This window comes from Myotis yumanensis, unplaced genomic scaffold (assembly GCF_028538775.1).
Source record: "Myotis yumanensis isolate MYYU_CA2020_CCGP unplaced genomic scaffold, mMyoYum1.0.hap1 SCAF_7, whole genome shotgun sequence".
In the NCBI taxonomy this organism is placed as follows: Eukaryota; Metazoa; Chordata; class Mammalia; order Chiroptera; family Vespertilionidae; genus Myotis; species Myotis yumanensis.
Window position 1 is genome coordinate 53,101,862 of NW_027223758.1, and position 19,003 is coordinate 53,120,864.

The 19,003-nt window shown below is 46.6% G+C and overlaps 1 protein-coding gene across 1 annotated transcript; it reads left to right on the forward strand.

Moving 5' to 3' along the window:
- Positions 1 to 1,407: 1,407 nt before the first annotated feature.
- Positions 1,408 to 17,721, forward strand: GALR1 (galanin receptor 1). Its single transcript, XM_070421557.1, has 4 exons — positions 1,408 to 2,079; positions 5,443 to 5,508; positions 12,628 to 12,951; positions 14,448 to 17,721. Exons 1-3 carry the CDS (start codon positions 1,408 to 1,410, stop codon positions 12,943 to 12,945), a joined length of 1,056 nt encoding a protein of 351 aa, XP_070277658.1. The 3' UTR covers positions 12,946 to 12,951; positions 14,448 to 17,721.
- Positions 17,722 to 19,003: the final 1,282 nt, after the last annotated feature.

The window sequence follows — 19,003 nt, forward strand, 5'->3', positions numbered from 1 at the left end:
TCAAACACTGTGTCTGGTCCATGGGCACTCACTCGCCATTTGGAGAATGCAGGAAACATGCAGGTGTTTTGTAAAGTGACTGTAGGACAAATCATATAAACGCTGCAAGTGAATGAACCCGTTTGGGCTTTCTAGTTGGGAACCAAACGATTACAGACAAGGATAACGGTTACTGACAGTAATATACTAAAGCAGCTCATTTTCTTGTTGTCATTACAACAGTGATATTAAACATGTTCTTTCACTTCACAAATATTTTATGTTGGTGCTTCTGTCTCTGTCACTCAGATGAGCAATGTAAGGCAAAACTGATCTAAATGTGGATGATGGGAACATATACCTTCCCCTTTCATCTCACTTATGCATGTTTACAATGAAAACTCAAACAGGCTATTATTTCCCCCCCTGCTTCTTTCCCTCCTAGCGGTGGGCAGGGTGAGGGTGGGGATTAGGGATTTCACAGTGCCAATCACTGACTTCCTGAGGTTTATTAAAGGGCAGAGAGCGCTCTCACTGGGAGAAAGATGAAGGGTGCTGATGGGTGAGGAGGCTTGCTCACCCCTTGCCTCCCGCCCGCGCTCTGAGCAGCTCAGCTGCCCTCGCCACTGGGCTTGTGCCGCAAGCGGAGCCACCCTTTTGCTGGACTAAGGCTGGTTCGCACCTTGCAGAGGGCGTCTGATTCCAGTGAGGAGGTGGGCGGGGACCCACCCTTTAGGATTGGTCTAGTCTCTGGGCGGTGACTTCCGGGGGCAGGGAGGCTCCCAGGGGGCGCGGATTTCTCCTGGCAGTGTCCGCACTACCTCTCATTTGCAACAGAGAGACCGGAGCTCCCTACTGCCAACTGCCTGGAAAGCGCAGAAAGAGCGCTGGCTCTGTTGGCGACTTGGGACCCTGGCAACAGCTGGGAGTGGAATCGGTTGGGAGTCGTGGGGAGCCCTCTCCAGGAACCGCGAGGCGTCCTGTGCGCACACAGTACAGCCCCTGGTGCGCTGGGGAAGAGAGCGGCTCAGAGCAACAGGTGTGGCGGGAAGCCAGCCCCGGAGCGAGGGAATCGGTCTCAGGGATCCGGAGCAGGTAAAACGCGGAGAGGGCTCTCTCCACCTCCTGGGCTGCACCGCGGGTCCTCCCTCCCCTGCTCAGAGTCCGCGCAGTGGGCTGAGGCGTCCGGGGAGGGGTTCCCTGCGCTCTCGGGACCGCCGCCTATGCCCGGGAAGGTCCAGCACTCAGACAGACCCGCCCAAAGACCGCGCCGCCAGGCACAGCCGCCCCGGCGCGTGGCCGCCAGGGTTGCTCAGGCTGGGAAACGGGCACACTGAGCTCGGGGCTGGGTCCCAGGAGGGAACCCTTTCGGCACCTCTGTCCCTGGCAGGCAGCCCTCACCAGCGCGCCCGGGCGCCCCCTCCAGTCATGGAGTTGGTGGCCGGGAACCTCAGCGAGGGGAACGCGAGCGGCCCCCAGCCCCCTGCCCCGGACCCGCCGCCACTCTTCGGCGTTGGCGTGGAGAACTTCATCACGCTGGTGGTGTTCGGCCTGATCTTCACGCTGGGCGTGCTGGGCAACAGCCTGGTGATCACAGTGATGGCGCGCAGCAAGCCCGGCAAGCCGCGCAGCACCACCAACCTGTTCATTCTCAACCTGAGCATCGCCGATATGGCCTACCTGCTCTTCTGCATCCCCTTCCAGGCCACGGTCTACGCGCTGCCCACCTGGGTGCTGGGCGCCTTCATCTGCAAGTTCACCCACTACCTCTTCACTGTCTCCATGCTGGTCAGCATCTTCACTCTGGTCGCGATGTCGGTGGACCGGTATGTGGCCATTGTGCACTCCAGGCGCTCCTCCTCCCTGAGGGTGTCCCGCAACGCGCTGCTGGGCATGGGCTTCATCTGGGCGCTGTCCATTGCCATGGCCTCGCCGGTGGCCTACCACCAGCGCCTCTTCCACCGGGAGTCTGACAACGGCAACCTGACCTTCTGCTGGGATCAATGGCTCGACCAGCGTCATAAGAAGGCTTACGTGGTGTGCACCTTCGTCTTTGGCTACCTGCTGCCACTGCTGCTCATCTGCTTCTGCTATGCCAAGGTGGGCATGGGGGGGGGGGGATTGGAGGGTGGTGCAGCTGGCTGCAGGGTCAGGGGTGCGAGGGCCCTGGGGCTTCTTGCGTGTCCCTCACCCCTTTCCAAGCCCCACAGCGGCCTCCACAATTTCGCCCTGGTCCCTGTCTCCACCACAGCTTTGCTGGTTTGATGTGGAGAAAGTTACCTGGAGTTTGGGGGACGCTGGGAAAGTTTTCACTTCACTTCCCAGAGTCCCACTTACCCTCAGGGCGTGGCCTCCTGCAACCTCAGGTCGTTCTGGCAGCTGACAGGCAGGTTCAGCCCCAGTTTCTAGGTACAGGGATATCTGCGCAGATTTAGCTCCTCAAACCTGGACAGCCTGCCTGAGACTGCAGTCACAGGGGGCACTCGTCACTCTGAGGCTGTGGGCCTTTTGCCAGGGTGGCAGGGCCCACTGCCCAGCACTCAGTTGGGACATGAGGAGGTGACTCCCACCAGGGAGGCTGGACGGGACCTGGCTCTGTAAAGCCATTGCCCTGGGGACAGAACTTCACATTTTATTTCACACAGAAGTTTAGCCTTATAAACCCAGTGGGAAAGTGATATTTCTTCACAGAGTCCTGACTGAGTCTCCAGAGACATCTTTGGTGCCATGAATAACCAGATGAAGTACAACAATAATTTTATTCAGTTCAGAAAGTATTATTCCCAGCAACAACATTTAATATAAGCCACCTGGATTTTGTTTTTTTCCCTCCCCCTACCATCCATGCAGAGTTATGTCTGTTCTGAATGGGGATAGTTTTGGATATTATTTGAAAAAATGGCCTGCATGAAAGGAATAGGGAATTTAGGAAAGAACTCTAGCTTAGCTCTTTGGCAAATGGCTGGTTTACTCATGGGCTTCTGCTAATAGAGAGCAGAGCTCCTGCTGCACAGCACAGCAGCCTGACATGTGCCCTGGATCATTTAACCCCCAGGCTGAAGCTCTGGCCCCTGTTTTATTGATACGGGAAAGGGGTTTTGGAGGAATGAAGCAACCGACTCAGATCAGGAAGCTGGCAAATGGGTCAGGAAGGATTTCAATGCAGGGATTCCCTGTCCTCTGAGGGAGGGGACAGTGGTGAGGACCTTGGAGACATGCTGCCTGGGACTAGAGGGGTTCACACATGTGCCTCTTAATTCATAATTACATAGATTAGAACTGAAGCGTAATCTCTTCATTGACCAGAAGTTTTTAGGTCTTCTTAATGGAAATGACTAGGTAAACTCCTCGGAATAAATTAGGCTACATGTCTTTCATAGAGCAAAGTTTGAAAATGGTTTTTAAAAATTCAATAAACACATGGTCATAGGGATATTTTTAAATATGGGAATAGTTTGCTTTTAAGCACAAGTCCAAATCATCTTTTGAATTCAATGTAATTAAGCAAATTCACTTCATGCTCGAACAGATGGAGATAATATGTAATGTCAAGTTGTTTTTCTTTAGTTCAACCATCAAGTGTAAACTCTTCAGTTACGGATTTTGCTACTTGAATGTTAAGTTCAGACATCTATTACTGGTGACATGCTCACCCCGCCAAACGCCTCCACACCCCCAGATGTATCTGATGTCCATGATGAGCTTGGCTCGGGTGTGAGTATATGCTTCCTACACATACTTCTGAGTGCACAGAACAGTGCAGAGATGCCACCATGACATCATCATTACTCCTAAAGAAAGGTCTTAGCAACCCATCATGACACCTACATTCTTTCTCTTTTTATGGCAAACCTTCACTGTGATGCATCAGAATACATTAATATGTGCACATAGCATAGACCACTAAAGCAACACAGAGCTAGGAACAGTACAGTTGGGCTTTTTTCTCCATGAACTACTCAACAACACTCCTTAGGTGTTACTGAGATGTCATCCCCCCGTTTGTTGAACAGACCCCCGAACAGCATTAGGAAGCAGATAACATTTGACATTTCTGTTTGGACTTCCTCTCCTTACCCCTTGTCCTCAGTGACCAGTGTCTTCCTCTGGCCTCCTGCTGGGGAGGCTGCTACCAAGGAACCTCTCCAGGCCAGTCCTCTCCAGGCAGCATCCTGCTTCCTGGTCTTACCTCCCCCCTTGAAAGACTTTCTCATTTGCTTCTGCGAAATCTTGTTCCATCCAATTTTTGGTACCATGATTTCCACTGGCAGAACAGTAACCCAACCCATTGCAACGTAGTGAGGGTGATCCCAATGCTACTGTAGCAGGTGAAAGTCTTGTCTCATAGATGATGCTAAACCACTGTAGGAACTGGGAAGTGTTTTAGCAGAGCTGGGGATCTGGTGCCAGAAATTCACACCCCCGTGACAGCTTAACCAGTGCAGGGCCCCAAGTTTGGTTGATAAATCCTGTGCTTTTCTGTTAGGTATGACTGATCACCTAGAAGTCTGCATCTAGTGCATGGGGTGGGCTTTGGCAATAAGTCCAATTTGATTAAATTATTTCCATGCTACAGTGCCAGAGGGAAACAAAGATGCGGCTGGAATGTGGTCGAGTTCTTGGAGAGACTCACTCAGCAACTGATGGACAGTCTAAAGCCCTTAGTTAACCAGAGGCCAGTTTTCCTTAGATATCCGCTCAGATGGGATATGTGTAGTTCCCACACCTATCTTGCATGGGCCTGCTGGCAACTCCTGTACTATGTAAGGCAAATGTTCCAAATTGTTTCTCCTGTCTGCTACACTGGCAAGAGAAGACAAAGACAGTTTCTCTGATGAAGGAAACCCATGTCTCCCAAGGAGACTTCTGACAGGGCATTGATTGTCAGACCTCGCTGATAGTGTATGGATTGTGAGTGAGGCTGAATTCTCCAAGTGTGGGTTGTTTCACAGCTCAGCACAGTGATTATGGTTTGAATAAAGAATGAAAGGAGGCCTGATGGGTAGGAATTTGCTTTATGGATACTTGTAGCGAAGACAGGTGGCAAAGAGCAAAGAGCTACGGACCTCTAGCTTTTGTGCGTATCTAGGATTTAACATCATGTCCGACGTGTATGGGCACCTGAGGATGGTGAGGATGGAGAACCTTGGGGGAGATCCAGGTTGAAGGTGGACCAACAAGGGTGGGTAGTGGTGTGGCTCTTTTTGGACAAAACCCTAGAGCGACTTGCACAGGAACGCTCTGTATCAGGCGCTCTGACCACGGTCTGCACCTGGATACAGATGCACTAGGCAATTCACAATCATCATTACATTATCACCTATACACCTTATGTGCATTTCAATTCGAATGATTTTGTAAATAGTGGTGTTACTCTTTCAGAGTGCCAAGAATTGCCAATGCAAAGAGACAGTGAATTATGGGACATGAGGCAAACCGATTTCATTAGTGTGTGTTTTTCAGGTCCTTAATCATTTGCATAAAAACTTGAAGAACATGTCGAAGAAGTCAGAGGCATCGAAGAAAAAGGTAATATTCACAAATCTATATTATTTATGTCGCTGTTTACAGCTTCATGTTTATTTTTATTTAAAAAAATATTGTTTAAATATATTTTTATTGATTTTAGAAAGGAAAGGAGAGGGAGAGAGAGATAGAAACGTCAATGATGAGAGAGAATCATTGATCAACTGCCTCCTGCACACCCCCTACTGGGTATCGAGCCTGCAACCCAGCATGGGCCCTTGACCTGAATCAAACCCGGAACCCTTCAGTCCACAGGCTGATGCTCTATCCACTGAGCCAAACCAGCCAGGACTGTTTTTATTCTTCCTTATCCTCATATCCACTCAATGCCTGTGAAACTTCAGTTCCTAAGAACAGATGTTTGAAGGGAAGCTCTTACTGTTAGGTGTAGAGTGTAGACACAAGGTCAGATCTTGAGGGCCATGCAGGTAACTATTTTGCTGCATTAAAATGTAGATAGAGGTTTGGGGTTCTGAGCCTCTGTAGGAGCTGTGTTCTAGCTTGATTGGGATTGAGTGTAGTAGAATTACCACATCCAAAATTTGCATGACCTATAGTCATTTTATTGTGCATTTCCCATCTCTGGCATGACCCCAGAAGGCCCTGGCTTGCCTGTCTTTGGAGGGAATCTGTCCCTTAAGCCCATGAGCAGATACTGTTGTTCTCTGTCCCTCCTAGACCTATGCTGATGTTGGCCCTGGGAGGAGACTTACAACTGGGAGGAGGCCCTGAGGGGGATTCTACCCATTTAAAAAAAAATTTTTTTTTAATTGATTTCAGAGAGGAAGGGCGGGGGGGGGGGGGGGGGGGGAGAGAGAGAGAGAGAGAGAGAGAGAGAGAGAGAGAGAAAGAGAGAGAAATATCGATGATGAGAGAGAAAAATCATTGATTGGCTGCCTCCTGCACGCCCCCTACTGAGGATCAAGCCCACAACTCGGCATGTGCCCTTGACAAGGAATTGAAGTGTGACCTTCTGGTTCATAGGTCAGAGCCACCTCAGCCAGGTCCCATTTTTAATGACATTCTTATCAGGTGAGTCTTGTCTAAACTGAGTAATGATAACCTGTATAACATCTGTTATTTTTGACATTTTACATTTTGAGGAAAAAGCTATTTTACAAATCAGGGTTAATTTAACTCTTACTCAGATGACATCTGTATACTGTCTAATTTTAGAAAATAGAATGAGATTATTAGACAGTATGATTAGGGGAGAGGAGATTATAAACAGACATTGCTATCCTTAAATATTAGACATAACATCTTAAAATACGTTGTTTTTCCTTCTAAATATTTATTGTGATGAATGACACATAATTTGCAGAAATTATACTTTAATCATATTTATTTTTTAAACTCCGACCTAAGTAAAGCACAGCTCTTCTGGACTTTTCTTGCTGATAAGCGATGATGTAGGAAACATACATCTGTTCCCAAAGGTGATGGATAGAAATGCTAGACAATTGGTTTAAAAGCCACAATCCAGCTTGCATTTGAAATACAACTAGATAATTTTTAGGAGAAGCAACTCGCAGTGAAAGGCACAGCGTGGACGGCAGGCCTGTCTTAGTGCCCCTTCCAGTGTTTGTCCTTGTGTCCGGGCAGCCATCAGTCACACAGGCTTGTTCCAGCATGTGGACCCGTCTGCACAGCAGCTTCGAAGTGTGGGGTGGTGTGGAGTGGGTGATTCCTGCCTGTGCTCAGTGAGGCCTTGTTATGCTGGAGATATCCCAGTTTTTAATCTATCTCTTAGTTTCCCCTCTGAGCCACACTCCTCCTCTCCAAGAAAAGGATGCATTAAAAACCATTAAGGGTTGTTAGACTTGCCCTTGGATGGCTATTTGCAGAGCTCTGCCCTGCACAGGACCAAGGGGCAATGGGCTCCGACCCTGCAGAGGGACAGGAATGAGCCTTGTCCACCTAAGCGCCCTGGGAGGGGGGATGCTGGCTGAACTTCCAGGAGGTGATGCTGCTCATACATGACACAGATTGTCATTGATGTGCAAGATTTTGTGCTCAGCAACAGGAATGAAATCAAGCATTTCTTTAAGGTTAGCTGGATCTTATCGGCATGCAATGGTGATTTTAGTTCCTGTATTTGAAAAGTGTTGGAGAAAAACTGTGAAAGTCCCAGAGAAGAACACAGTGGTTTAAAAGAATGAGAACAGGTCTTATAAGAAATGACAAGAAAAACTTCTGTTTTATTTTACAATAAAAAGGCCTAAAGATTAGTAACTAGTTTAATAGTTACTTCGTTTAATGTGTGTGTGTGTGTGTGTGTGTATAATGTGCACGTGTATATGTGTGTATGTGTGTGTATTATATATGTGTATGTATGTAATTCTTATCCTAGGAGAGGGTTTCAGTATTTGGAGGAGGGAGGCAGAGTTTCTCTTCCATTCTCACAGCCTCTGACCCTTAATAGCCTCTGAACAGATGTCAGAAGATCTCTTTTGATATATTTAATTGCCTCCTTGTTTGCATAGAACAAATAAAACATGGTATGTGCGTGTGTGTGTACGTGTCTAAGAAAGAGTGAGCAGAGAGGTGCAGGGGAGAGTAAGAAGAGGGTGGAGAGAGGAGAGAGAAGAGGGAGGTTTGGGGTGGACAGCCAGGCTCGATGGGAAGTTCCCAAAGGCAGGGAACAGATGGGCTCCCTGTCCCCAGGTCTCCACACAGTGCCTGCTGGATGATGACTCCATGGGGCTCGGATGGTGACAGCTCCTCACTTCAGCTTCACCTGTTCCCAGTTCCTGCTCTCTGTGGCTAAGTCCAGCTTCCTATCTCTGAGCTGTATCCATCCGCACGGGGATCCCCCAAACAGCTGTCCTCCATGTTTGGGGGGAAATACAGAAGGAGGATGTAATTTTCACTGCAGGAATAATAGCAATGACAGCATAGAGCCCTGCGATGGAGCCAGCTAGACATAGGGGAATGCTTTCTGCCACAGGCCGGTCAGATACTAAGATGAGCTCTGGACTAGCCATTGCAAGCCATCAGAATGGGACAGACATCATATGGGTTGGTCACAGCCAGGAGGAACCTGGAACAGGGGTCCTCTCGACACCATGTCAGCCACTGGGTTCTTTCACCGTCGCTTCCCCCTCTGGCTGGAAGTATTTAACGAGCTCTTCGACTGTCATTTATACAATCACATCATGTTTTTCATCATTCTCATCTTTTAGCTACTTTTTTTCTGCCCAGCCTAGTTCCATTAGACATAAAATTCTTTGAAGAAAAAAAATAGATGTCTACGATGACTTGAAAAAGAGCATCTCCCAGGAAGATGAGCGATGAATGTTTTTCAGATACTTTCAGAAACCAGGCTAGCAAGGTCCCACCCCCAGTGGAGGAGTCAGTGTATAGGCTCAGGATAACCTGCAGATGGTGGCCCTGGGCCGGGATTCCACAGTCTGTGTGGACTGCTGAGCACAGTGGTACATACACCAGGCTCGACTCTGTCTCTCATTCAGGCAGATGCTGTAGGAAATGAAGAAAAGCCCTGTAAGAAATTTTAAGAAATCATCCCCATTATCCATAGAAGGGCATTTTTCCCCCCAAACAGCCTGACATTTCAAAGGGAAAGAGAGGAAGCAGCTTTTCCAAGTCTTTCTGGGGAGAATACAGTGTGTGTGTGTGCGTGTGTGTGTGTGTGTGTGTGTATGTGTGTGTGTATAGAATCAGGGGTGCTGAACATTGAGGAAACAACTTCACCTTTAACTGGAAGTGGGCAAGAAGATTTGCTTTTGTTGTGGTCTTTATCAGTGGTTCTTCAAACACCTGAGATGTTTAGAAACTTCCTGAGCCATGGGGTTGAGGCCCAGATGTAGGAGCCATGCCCTGGCAGGGAAGAGCGTGTCCATCTTTCTCAGCCCCAGCTTGGCGGTTGGTACAGCATTGTTCTGACCAGATCGTTCACATCCAGCCAGCATGAGAAGCAGTAGTGAGTGAAGGATGGTGTTCTGCCCACATGTGGGGGCTTCTTCCTATACTCATATCCCCCCTTCTCCCCTCTCCCCCGCCCAGCTTCTCAGCCCCTTGGGCTTGGAGGGCTAGGACCCTCTGTGCAAGGGAGACAGGAGACAACCATGTGCTATGTCCAAGGGCCTACAAAGATGAACCATGTGCTGTGTCCAAGGGCCCACAAAGATGAACCATGTGCTGTGTCCAACGGCCCACATGGATGAACAACATGCTGTGTCCAAGGGTGCACACGTGCATTTGCTGGAGTTAACATCGCTGGGCTGACCTGGAGTCACCTGGGAACTGCCAGGATACTGTCTGTGCCCCAGCCAACACAACTTCACCTCTGATGGGCTGAGATGCTTGTGAGACGGGGAACATAGAGAAGCCCCACGATGCTTAGTGGGGAGCAGTCTAGTTAACTCTTTTGGGAACAGCCTTAGATAAATGACACAGTCTATGAAAGTGCCCACTAAGTGTTCTTTCCTGATATTATATTGCAAATTGTAACCCAGTCTCATTTGAAGGCTACAGGTTGATCTCGTAGTTCTGAACAGATCAGGGATTACGAATAGTAAAAAGGTAAATTTTCAATGACCTAATGCACAATGAGAGGCACTGCATTTCCTGGTGGGTCCTCCAACCCTAGTTGCTAATCCATGAGCTGCTGGCTCTCCTTCTGCCCTAAGCTTGGTACTTGGCAGATACTCCCTAACAGAAGCCAGAGGCGAGATCCAGAGGGCATCTGTTCTGTGAAGTAGAGATGCTCTTGTTTTCTAGGAAGAAAGGTGATGTTTTCCATTTGCAGGTGGAAGGACCTCTAGGTGGTTTTGGCTCAGTGATCTGGGAACCAGTGTCTTCTGCACTGAGGGAGAAATGGATGGAGAGCAGATGGTCCCCTAATGCACCTGAGCCTATCACTTGTTTGCTTTGTGCCTCCTCCAGTGACATCTAATCCTGCCACCTGTGAAAACCTGTGGTCAGGTGACTCTGAGGCACAGATGAGGAAGTCCAGGCCCGGGGGGGTTTATGTCATGTTTCAGGTCCCACAGCCAGGTTATGCCTGATCAGTCAGGGCTTCTGCACAATCCATGGCCCTTTGATAGTGAGCTTAACTCTCATCTCCTGCCCTCTGACCCCTGCGCTTGTCCTGGCTTTGACCTGAACTCTCATGGTCGCCTCTACCACCTCTGCCCCAGTCTGCTTACAAAGTCGGTGTCTTCCCTGCTGTATTCTGAGTGTTGTTTCCTAGAATAGTGAGATTCTAACGCATGACAAGTAATAGAAGAGTCATTTTGTCACGTGGGAATGTCCCCACAGTGCAGAGATGTGGGGTCCCCATTTCCCACACGGAGGAATTTGTGGTGTAACCGTGATTCCTTGGTCATGAAATCACTTTCTTGGGTCTCATTCTTTCTCCCATATGGGGCTATTAGACAAATAAAGCTCCATATGTTGTTCCCACCTTCTTCCTTCTCTCTGTCTGGTTTCCTCTCCACTTTCTTTCCCACATTCATCAGTTTTTGTCACAATTATTCCTGTATAGGAGAGGAGGTGGACAGGTGGCTGGCAGGTAAATCTTCCACCCACTCTCCTGTCCTCACTGGGAGATGGAAATGTGTCCCCTACGCCTTCCTGGTCTGAGATGTGTGGGGAGGCCAGTGGTCCAATGTTCCTAGTCCCTCCCACAAACTGAATCACACTCTTAAACTATTTCAACCTGGACTAAACCTGAGAAAAAAGAGAGGCCACTTTCAGGCAAGGGGCTGAAAGTATGCACCTCTCATGTCCTTAGCCTTTCTCCGCATGAGGAGGAGACTCCCTGGTGACAAGAACTGGGGGATGTCCCGGGATGGTCAGTGAGGGGACCGATGGCTGCTGTCTCCTGTGAGTGTTTTTATTGCCCACATCACCACCAACAGTCAGGCGGGTGGGAGGCGGTTGATGGTGACTAGGAGTTCGGAGCAGTTCCTGCCTGTGTCTCAGACATTCAGGGCATGGCTTTGGGGTCACTGGGACCTGGCTTCTAGCTCTCACTTTGCGTGTAGCCATGGGACGCCAGGCACTTGTCTTCACCATTCTGAGTCTCAGTTCTTTCATGGACAGCTGGTGATCACTGTGGGGTCTGCACCCTGGGGGAGCAGGGGGCAGATGGGGAGTGACCTCAGCGGGTCACACAGTCCTCAGTGCTGTCCTCGAGGCCCTGTTTCTGCTGTCGCCATTAGATGGCGAGGCCCTGCTGCTTCCCGAGCTTCACTCGGTGGAGGAGGCCACCCTTGAAGGAAGGAACCAGCTGATTGCTTTGCATTTTATAGTTTTAAAAATATCAGTAGATGACCATGTCTGACTGAGTCCTAGAGATGGAGTGTCAGCTTAACACAGCAGCTCCGTAGGTGTTGCCTTTCAGTATGTCTGAACCAGTGGGGAGGAATCACAGGGCTAGTGGCCCAGGGCTTGACCCCTGGGTTTGCAGCCCTGGAGGAGGTGATGTGAGTGTCTCCAATGCAGTGTACAGAGGGAGGCAGGAGGGGACGGAGGGCAGGCAGGGAGGCTTGGCCCTGCTGAGGTCCTATGGGGAGGACCTCCCATCCCTGCTCCGTAGATACCCCCTCACTCACACACAGGGACCCTGCCTCTGGGTGTTGCTGGGTTAGGCGCACAGGAAGGGTTACAGTGCCAGCAAGTGGGCTCATTGCTCTGCAGACTGAAACCCACATGGTCTCTGGGACCTACTTGTGTCCTTAACTAGCCAAAGTTTGAGGAGGAGAACTAAACATCTGCATCTCTGTGGAGACCACTGCTCGGGGCAGGCTCCATGGCTCATCTGAGCTGCCGCGCAGCTCAGTGCTGAAGGTTTTGAAGGAACCATGTTGAATCTCTAGACCATTCTATTCCTATGACCTAAGCACCAGTCCCATCCTCCACATGCACTTCACACACATGGCTAAGTTATTTCTGCACCAGGTCGTGCCGGGTCCTGGAGAAGTTTGAACAAAACCAGCCTGTGACCTGAAGGTCAGTGCTTAGCACAGATTTAGTATCTATTGGATCCCATGGGAAGAGTCATGAAATTATTTTAGGATGTGTTTGCAATGCTTGGTTCTTTCCTGTTGGGGCTGATGTGTCTTCCTCCTCCCCCGCCCCTCCCCTTGCCCCCAGACAGCACAGACAGTCCTGGTGGTGGTGGTGGTCTTCGGGATCTCCTGGCTGCCGCACCACGTCATCCACCTGTGGGTCGAGTTTGGGGTCTTCCCACTGACGCCCGCCTCCTTCCTCTTCCGCATCGCGGCGCACTGCCTGGCCTACAGCAACTCCTCCGTGAACCCCATCATCTACGCCTTCCTCTCCGAGAACTTCCGGAAGGCCTACAAGCAGGTGTTCAAGTGCCATGTGCGCAGCGAGTCCTCCCTCAGCGACACCAAAGAAAACAGAAGTCGATTGGACACCCCACCATCCACCAACTGCACGCACGTGTGAAGAAAGGTGCGTGTGGGCCTCACGTCGTGTTTTCCCCATGTGGACCAGGCACGTAAAAACACAAGGGGGTGGGGGAGGTTTAGGAAGGCTGTAACTGTTACCTTAATAACAATTCACATTGTTTTGGTTAAATTCCTTAAAAAAGTACTTTGATTCATTTAGGAAATCCCTAGGCCTAGAGAAAATTATTTCCAAATTTTATTTTATTTAAAAATTCTATTTCTAAAAAGGAAAAGAAAATGCTGCCTTGTTTTATATCTCTTAAGACATGAAAGTTTAATAGAATTCCATAGATATGTTCAATTCTTTATAGAATAAGGAATAAACCTTTAAGTATGGTCAGGAATATTTATGATCTATATTTTGAAGCAGAATTATTTAGAAAAAAAATTGTGCTTTAGTTCTTCAGTTTTAAGAAAAGGGGTAACATTATAAGTTATGATCACGGACAGTGAGAATGTTCACTGACGTTATTTTTGTGGCCATTTATGTAGAGGGGCTCAGACTTTGTCCAGTGCATTTGCACAGGTCACCTTTGCTGCCGGTTGTGAGCAGCGTACAGAATTCAGACAGTGTGCTGCCTCCAGCTGTGACCACGAGGTCCTTTGAGTCGGTCTGAGGAGCTCAGAGGGGTGTTTCAGCAGCGACTCTCGGGTGTGAGCTATTGGCCCCGTCACATGAAACCTATCCTGTGAACCTGGGCTTTGTAGAGTTGACTGAAAAAATAAAATTCAGGGAAAAGTGCCAAGTACAACTATGCTAACAGTGGAGGCTGTGAATGAGTTTTTGACAATGAAACTGGGCATTAAAATTGTACATATACTTGGCCAAGGCCTTAGCTATGCCTTAAATGGAACCGATTCAAAAGAGAGAATTAAAGAAATGTCAGCGAGCATGATGTATAAGTAATAATTTCTAGGGGCCGAAGAGCAGTCAGAATTCAATGTGTCACAGGAGGGGGTGGGCAGGCTGCGTGGGGACAGTGTGCTGAGTGCTCGGCTCAGGTAACGTTGGAAGAAAACACTTGGGATATATACCTAGGGATATCCTTTCTAGTACAAACAAGTGCTTTTTTATTGAATTGTAATGATGTTATTGCACAATTACCCCACATATGACTCCCTCTGGAAATGTTAATTTGGCGTTGAAATCATCACCACTCGAGTTTCAAATGTAGTTTTCATGACAATGTCATATCTATTCATGTTTACAATGAGGCAATGGTATAAAAAGATCAAGTTATCCTATATTAGGAGATCCTTTTCTGAATGCAAGACTTTGATGTATTTTAGGAGGAGACAAAAGCATGAAGATGAAAAAAAAAAGGTTTTCTGTAAGGTACACTTGTGTCAAATCAGGACTCCATGTAAAATATCACATTTTAGGGCCCAAAACAGACTCAGTGTAAGTCTTTGCATGCTGACTTCTCTAGCTCACAACTGATGTTCACGAGTTACATTCCTCCAGCTCACAGTGCTTACATTTGTGATGTCTCTGGACAGATGCGGAGAAAATCCTTGGAGAAGGTAGGATTGTGAGCCTCATGCTTGCTGGCCGGGGAGAGAAGTGGTGTGTATGCATACGTGAGTATTTTAAAGAACAACATAAGTCCTGTGCGTGGAAATCTTTTTGCACTTTATTCAAATATAGCGGCAGAAACGTTGTATCCCAACGATGATACCTCATGTGTTTGTGGAGCTTGACGTTGCAAATACCAGATCTGCTTCCGTGCACACAGCGCTGCTGGCGGCCTCGGGACGGCGTGGACCGCAGCAGCCTCCTGTGCCCTGGCTGTCTGTCCCCTTGTTTCCTCTTCTGATTCCCACGCACCCATGGAAGTATTTTAAAAAATGCTTCTGTTTCTAAGACACAGTGAACATGCTTCAGCACAATGCACGGACCCACGCCATGCCTTCTTCAGTCCCTCCCATTGGTGTCACGAAAGTGAAAGGCTCAGCACCGGAGTCATAACCAGCCTGCGAACCCCAGTTTGCTGAGTGATAATGCAAGTCACTTCGTTTTATAGTTAGGATATCCTTCCTGCCCGCCGCCGTTTTAGGCCATGCATCTCATTCAGTGTTTAGGTTGTTTACTTCTATAGCAAATTTTGATCCTGATGAAAACTTACGTCCTGCAAAGATCTAAACCTACGCTTTCCAGAGAACTTGTCACAGACTCCTCTTCCCAAGGAGCATCCGAGGCGTGCGTGCCTTTCCTGGGCGGCTGCCTTCCTAATGCCCAACACGGTGACCGTGACCGTTCGGAAGCACCCTGTTTTCCTCAGAAAGGACAGAAGGCACCCAACACACTTTTCCTTCCAGCCGCCAGGCTCAGGGAAAGACTGCGTGTGCCTCTGACGTCTGCTGCTTGAAAACCTGGCTTTTCAGTGAACTTCAAATAAAACCGATGGTTCCTCCTTAGATTTGGCTGCCTCGGTGCCCAGGCAGCGGTTACTTTTCAGGGCATGTTGCTTCCACGCAGGGAGACAGGCTCTGGGATATTCAAGCACTTGCTGTTTCATGACTAAGCCCCAGTTTCCGTTTGCCACCGATGAATACAGGGACAAGGCCGGGAAGGCCTGGCTCTCTGGTCCTGTGCTCCCAGGAGGCACCTTAAAGAGATCCTCTCTCTCCTATTCTGACCTTGCATGTGCTCAGCAATGTGGGTGGAGGCCGTTTCCGGCACATTTTAGGTAAATATGTTCGCGGTTAACAAAATTGTACTGCATGCACGTGTTAGGAGTAAAGCACCATTTTTCTCGTCTACTTCCCAACTCTTTGTGCTTCGGTGGCAACTTGCTTCTACCTGGACCTCCTCACTCGATGCTCACCACAGGAAAAATTCCTGTTCGGCCTCAGCTGGGATGAGTTAGAGCCGAGAGGAGGGCTGACAGCTGACCTGCATGAGTCACGCGGGCGAAGGCTTCGTGTGACTCAGCTTTACACTGTGATCTCACGGATGATTGCATTTGCCTGGCATCTTGGATGCTTTGAGACAAGGCAGTGATAATTCTGATGGGTTAATTGAACCCCCAAGGCCAGGCTTCTTCTGAGCAGGACAAGACAATTTATCTAAGCATCCGTTTCCTTCCCTCAAGTTCTGAAACGCTGGTGTTGCGGCAGCTTACGCCCAGAAAGTAACGTATTGTTAGCTTCATCACGCTCTTGCTTGAAGGGATTTATTAAATGCACATACATAAACCACAGTCATGTAAATTGGGTAAATACATCAATGTCTGCTTCCTCTGGAAACATCTAAATTTTGTAAATTTTGCTCAATGCTGGTTGAGAATATCCCCCAGGCTTTACATTTGTGAGTAGCTTATATTTCTCTTGGCCATTAAAAAAGTGTTGGGTGTTAGGTTATTTGTCAAGTAGATGTTAGTGACTTTGTTTAATGACTTGTTTGTTTTAACAACAAGTGATTTCTGGGGAATGAGGTGTGGGTGGAGGTGGAAGAGGTCATAGAGGGAATAAATGGTGATGGAAACTGTGCATGTTGGAAAAAAGGGACGGACATCAGGACATTTCCCAATTCTGTTGGGAAGTTGCTTATGGAAACACTGCCTTGAGTATTCTTACATGTAAAAGAGGGATTCAGAGAGGGTGCCTGAGCCTCAACACCGACAGCACCTGTTAATGAACTGGGGCGTGAGAGGAGGCACAGGTGCTCTGCCCTCACCTGAGAGCATGGTTCTCACACTTGCTAAGCAGGGCATCACCGGAGGAGCCAGTTACAGCACAGATTGCCGGGCCTCACTTTCACAGGTTCTGACTCAGGAAGTTTGATACGCCCTCCTACCCATCTGCATTTTTAACAAGCTCTTTGCTGATGCAGATGCTGCTGGTCCGGGGACCACAGGTTGAGAATTGCTACCTGATTTAATTGGTTTGGAGTTGGAGCCCAGGCATGTTTTTAAAAGATCTCCAGGTGCACAACCTGAGTTCACAAGCACTCATGTAGAGATGGCCCTTTACAACTCCAAACCGCTATGATTTGGTGAAAAAAATTGGCTGATGGAGAGCCCAATCATTCAAATTTTTATGGTTTACATTGATCAGATTTATAAAATATCTGTTCAGCTCTTATAATACCCAGCTACATAAATTTAAGAGTTTTCAAAGAGTGTGAAGAAGTTTGATAATTTACATTTAAGGATTTCAGAGATAATCATAATTTTTTCCTTGAAAATATAGCTTGGTGGACAAGAGCACCTATGCATTCACTTCATTCCTACCAAAATGTAGAAAGGTAAAGAGAGTATTCAAAACTGTTACATGTCAATTTTTGAACTCAGTGTTTAAATAAATGCGTGCATATCTTTCTGTGTGGCTGCTAATTTTTAACTGCATTATTATCTCTAAGAGATAAATGTAACTTAATTTGTGTTTATAGGTTTTCAATTAAAGATCTTCTGATAATGAAGTAGTATAGATAGGAAGAAAATCTATGTATTTTATGTTTTCATTTTTTTCAAGTGATTGCTTAAATACTGCTGTATAAATAACACTGAGCATGAATCTTTTTACTCTAGATGCTGTTACAACCATTCTCTCAGATTTATCTCTCTAAAATTTGTCTCATTATCTATAAATTTGGCATGGATGTCATGTACAAACTTAGTGTCAATACAAGTAAACTTGCAAAGCCAAAAGCCAAAAGTTAAGAAGTTATATAAATCCATGTAGTAACAATTACAGTCCTTCTAAATCACCCTACCTCTGAGTGCTGCATGAAATCTAGCTGGAATTTGTGACTTGGACCAATTTTCTTGAATTGAAAATAAAATGTGTTGCTCAAAGTGTTCTTATTTATGAGTATGCTATTTTCAAACAAGGCGTAATTGCACCATTTTATAAAGCACTTCCCAAATTATAGGAACATAATACAAGGTTGTTGAGTTAAATTAGTTTGACTCTTCTTGGGAGCCATTATAGAAAATATGGGTGAATCATGGTGGTTGGAACTTGACACCTATACTTGAAAAATGTTATTCTCTTCCCCTTCCCCTTCTTCTTCCTCTTCTTTTCCACTTTCGCTGTTGTTGTTTTTAAATACATGCCTATTTTTTTGTAAAAATGACAAAGTTACTATAAGAAATTATAAAAACAGAAAGTAAACATTCACCCAAAATTTTATTATTAAGAAATAGCCATTAGCAACATCTTCTGAATATCATTCAGGGTATCTCCCCAATGGACATAAATAGTCACAAAGGGTAAGAAGAAGGGATGGAGGGAGGGAGAAGACATTTTAGAAATATTGGATTATAATGTGCCAATTATTTATAAATAAAATTATTAACTTTAATTTCACTTGAATTTGATTGGCAAAAATAAAATGGAGTGAAATAGAAAGAATTACTAAATTTTAAAGAGTTGATTATCATAAGTTAAAAACAAAAATTATGCAAGTTTGGAGGGAATTAGAGTCATTATGATTAAACCAATAAACACATTTCAGCTTTAGACTGTGTTCTCATGGAAAACTCTTTCAGAAATCTTAATTCTATATTTAAACTTATACATTGCTTACCAATAGGTTGTTTTTACATTCTTTCTTTTATGAGCTCTTTATTTGGACTCATCTGACCAAATAATATTTTATTCCCCCAAAGGTCTCAAAGGCATAATACTCCTGAGTTATTTATTGCATGTTTGAGAAGATTCATTTGCTGCCTTGATTCCTGAAAAACAATGTCAAATATGAAATCATTTTATTGCACTTTGTTTTCATTATAAGTTTTTAGACCCTGCTCAGAATTTTGAATGTTACTGGGAAGATGTCTGAAGGTACACTGATTGTCCCCATTTTAGTTAACGAGTATTTTTTTTCTTCCCCAAATGCCCACTTGCTTTTTAAAATCATCAATGTCTGGCTTTTTCATCAAGATGTGTTGTTCCATCACCCTCTAATGCCTGAGCATTGTTCATGAGTTGAACTATGATTTCATAAAAGTAAAAGAGATATTCATGATTATCTAGCCCAGCAATGTCCAACCTTTTGTAGTGTAAGGATTATTTTTCAAAACACAAATAACTACCAGAATTTCATATAA